The sequence below is a fragment of the Gobio gobio genome, assembly GCF_949357685.1.
Source record: "Gobio gobio genome assembly, chromosome: 16".
Lineage (NCBI taxonomy): Eukaryota > Metazoa > Chordata > Actinopteri > Cypriniformes > Gobionidae > Gobio > Gobio gobio.
Window position 1 is genome coordinate 661,454 of NC_137109.1, and position 4,215 is coordinate 665,668.

Below are 4,215 nucleotides of genomic sequence, written 5' to 3' on the forward strand. Positions count from 1 at the left end.
GGGTTTTCGTAGCCCAGTCTTTTATCGCGATTTGATTTGATCCGTAACCGCTGGATGCACTTAGTTTAGAAACTTTATTGGGATTATTTGACTTTCCTTGTTTTGCATCGACATGACATTTGCTTGCACCTGAGCCCGTGTCTCCCTCGAACAGTTCCCTACAAGCTGTTCACCGACCACGGAGGACTGAACGAGAAGCGGAAGCAGAGGCGCATTCGGACCACGTTCACCAGTGCGCAGCTCAAGGAGCTGGAGCGCGTGTTCGCGGAGACGCACTACCCGGACATTTACACGCGGGAGGAGCTCGCGCTGAAGATCGACCTCACCGAGGCTCGAGTGCAGGTGGGACATGCTACATTCACAATAGTCGCTACTAATAATGGCAACTTCGTTTCTGTTTGACCAAAAAATGAATGCGCGCTTTTCCACAGGTGTGGTTCCAGAACAGGCGCGCCAAATTCCGCAAGCAAGAGCGCGCGGCCGCCGCAGCAGCCGCCGCGGCGAAGAACGGGTCCGGGAAGAAGTCGGACTCGCGGGAGGAGGACAGCAAGGAGGCCAAGGCCACCGATCCCGACAGCACCGGCGGGCCCGGGCCCAACCCGAACCCTACCTCCAACTGCGGTGGCCCGAGTCCCGCCGGCGGGCAGGTGAGCGGCACGGGGACCGGCCCGGTCGAGCAGGTCAAGACGACCGTGCCCGGGATGGGAGGCACCGCGCCGAGTCAAGGCTGGGCCTCCGCCCCGGGAACCATCACCTCCATTCCGGACTCTCTGGGCGGACCGTTCGCCAGCGTTCTGTCCTCGTTACAAAGACAGAACGGAGCCAAAGCCACTTTAGTAAAGACCAGCATGTTCTGAGTTCCGTCGAGCGAGCGACGAGCGCGAGATTCAACAAGAGTTTACTCGAGTGACTGTGGGAAACGGAGAGGAGCTGAGGAGACGCCACGAGCTGGATAATAATAACACCACACACACACACACACACATCACCTTCCCATATCCGGACTGTTTTGTTTTGGCTGTGGTCGTCGACACACCAAGTAAAGAGACTGCGATGCGCGCTCCCGCTGCGAAGAACACTCATCACACATGTCATTATATCTTGGCGCCATGATTATTTGTTTACATTGACTCTGTTCTATATTTTTACCTATGAATATTCCCCAAGCCTTAGAGCCCGGGGCTCTCCATCCTCCCTCACGTGTACTACTATTAACCCGAGGCGAGTTGTTCTTCAAAATGGCACAAGTACATCCTTCACTGTTGACGTTTGTGTGTCTTTCTACAGCTGTGTTTTTGTGGCTCAGATTGTATAGTGTTAACGCGTATTGACGTCCTAGATAAACATAGCCCACATCCCCCTTGTAGTTCATTGAGTCTTTATAATGTTTTACAACCGGCGCAGAAGGGAATGGATGCCAAACACTGTATTTATTTTCGATATTATTTGCATGTCGTCTTCTCCGTCCGATTTTATAATGATTTTCACCTATTTTGTGAGCATAATGTAACACGTTTTTTGTCCAGGATTTGAGAATTATTTATATGTAGGTAATGGATGCTTATATTTAAGAAGGAAATATTTCTACATGTGCACATAGTTTTTCAGGTGTACCATTGACATGGCTGTTGATGATAAAAACGATTATGATGCTGAAATAACACTGTCCCGTTTTCTCTTTAAACTACCCACTTCATCCAACAGAAGAAATATTCATATTCATGCGAAACATCTGTCTGGGCGAGGGCGAGCGTGTTCAGCACCTCGGACAGCCGCGCGAGCACGAGCACGAGCACGAGCACGGATCCTCTCCGGTAAACGCCACATATCGACTATATATCGATATATTTACTTCGAAATTCACATCTTTAAACATTCGGTTTTAGTTTTTAGTTATTAACTATCTTTACAGATCGATTTTGAGCAGAATATGTTTGCTTTCCTACAATAGGCTATTATAAATATAACTCGCATTATTAATAGATGCATCTGGACTTTGAAACAATTTGATTCTCTTTTTAAAAACTCAGTATCTGAGGCGTCGCATATTAAACATTGGAAAATAAAAAAAACGAAAATTATGGGTTGTTTTAATACAATTTTGGGTAAAATATGGACAAAAAAATAGCTATGTATGATTTTTAAATATGTATGAAAAAATACTATTGTATATAAAAACACTCTAGTAAATACTCTAACATACTATAGTCAATTCTAGTATATTATAGCATTAATACACTTGTAAATTTATACTACAGCATACTGTAGTATTAAATATAGTAAATTGTTAAACTATAGTGAATACTAAGGTATACTACAATTTACTGTAGTATATTTACTATATAAAGTATTTACTACAGTAATTTTACTATAATATAATATAGTATTTTTTCATGTGGCTTGGGTTAAAATGTTATTTAAAAATCATACATATTATAAAAATAACTCACACTATTAATATATGAATTAATAATTTAATGTAAAGCAATCTGATTCTTGTTTTATAAACTCTGAGGCGTTGCGTAGGAATATTACATTTTTGAAAACAAAAAATATTGGTCGTTTTAACACAATTTTCGGTCAAATATGGACAAACCCCACCACATGAAAAAATACTGTATTATATTATATTATAGTAAAATTCCTCAAGTAAACACTATAGTGTTTGTGAACCATACTATAGTAAAGACACTGCAGTATATTGTAGTATTTACTACACTTAATTTATACTACAGCATGCTGTAATATTAACTATAGTTGTATATTTACTATATAAACACTATTTACCATAATATACTATAGTATTTTTTTATGTGGCTTGGGTTGCATTTTTTATTTAAAAATCATACATATTATAAAAATAACACACTATTAATAGATGAATAACGACAATTTAAAGCAATTTGATTCTTATTTTAAAAACTCAGTATCTGCATGTTACATTTTAGAAGAAGAGAAAATTATGAGTAGTTTTAACACAATTTTGGGTGAAATATGGACAAACCCCACCACATGAAAAAATACTATATTATTTTATATTATAGTACAATTCCTCAAGTAAACACTCTAGTGTTTTTGAACCATATTATAGTAAATTGTAGTATAATGTAGTATTTACTACACTTTGTTCATTTATACTACAGCAGCTTGTTAAACTAAAAGTAAATACTAAGGTATACTACACTTGGTTCAAAAACACTATAATATTTGCTAGAGTCATTTTACTATAATATTCTATAGTATTTTTTAATGTGGCTTGGGTATCTAAAATGTATCTAAAAAATCGCTATTAAACTTTATTTTTCACTATAGATGCTCTGATGCAGGAAATATCCAAACACTCTGTTCGAAAGCCTCAAACGGCAGAAATAAATCAACAGTTGTAGTTTCCCGATAACGATGAGATCATATTTATAACATCGTCTTCGTTATTTAACAAAAAAAGGCAAACGTCTGTTTTACAAATCAGCATGGCTTGTTATTAAATAAGGAGCAATAAAATAAATGATTGAAATAGCTATTCTTAACATCATAAATGTAAAAGGGATTCGGTTATTGTTCAGATGCAACATTACATCAGCGCGTTATGAGTTATGAGTTATCCATAAACACATGGAGCTCTTCGTGCTGTGCTAAATCATCTGGTTTGAAATCTAAGCAGTAACTGGCAAACCATGCAATCTGTGCTTTCCATTGCTCTACAGAAGAGGATGAGTTTCACACACTCTTACTGAGGACGCAATCATTATATGACTATAGCATGTCCTCGGCTACTTCATTTATTCATCAATCTAAACATTCATTTTCACGCAGGCTACACTCTCTGTAAAAATAAATAAATAAAATAAATCTAACAGAATAGTTTTTTACAGGTGTTTTACCTGTATTTACTGAATTACTGGATCATGTCCAGTAATAACCTGACAGTGCTTTTCTGTTATTTTACGTACAGGGTATTTTATTAATTTCAGCAAATTAAATGACATTTATCATCAAATAATAATAAAATCTAAAGATCCTATATTATCTATATTCACAATGCATGCCACATAAAGCCTTTGGCTTTGTCTTGCTCAGTCGGTGACACTAAATATTCAACTATATCACTGATCTGCCCATTTCAATGATCATAAAGTCATAATTAAGAGATACAATGTTGAAAATATGATTTTAATTGTCCTCATTATTAGATAAAAAGTAAAAAAAAAATGATTT

General features: G+C 37.7%; 1 protein-coding gene across 1 annotated transcript in view; it reads left to right on the forward strand.

Annotated features, from left to right (window-relative positions):
• Positions 1-1,655, forward strand: part of phox2bb (paired like homeobox 2Bb) — a 2,700-nt gene extending 1,045 nt beyond the window's left edge. The window contains exons 2-3 of the mRNA XM_079838666.1: positions 155-342; positions 432-1,655. Coding sequence (XP_079694792.1) covers positions 155-342; positions 432-857 — 614 coding nt within the window. The 3' untranslated portion in view covers positions 858-1,655. The remainder of the gene's footprint in view (positions 1-154; positions 343-431) is intronic.
• Positions 1,656-4,215: the final 2,560 nt, after the last annotated feature.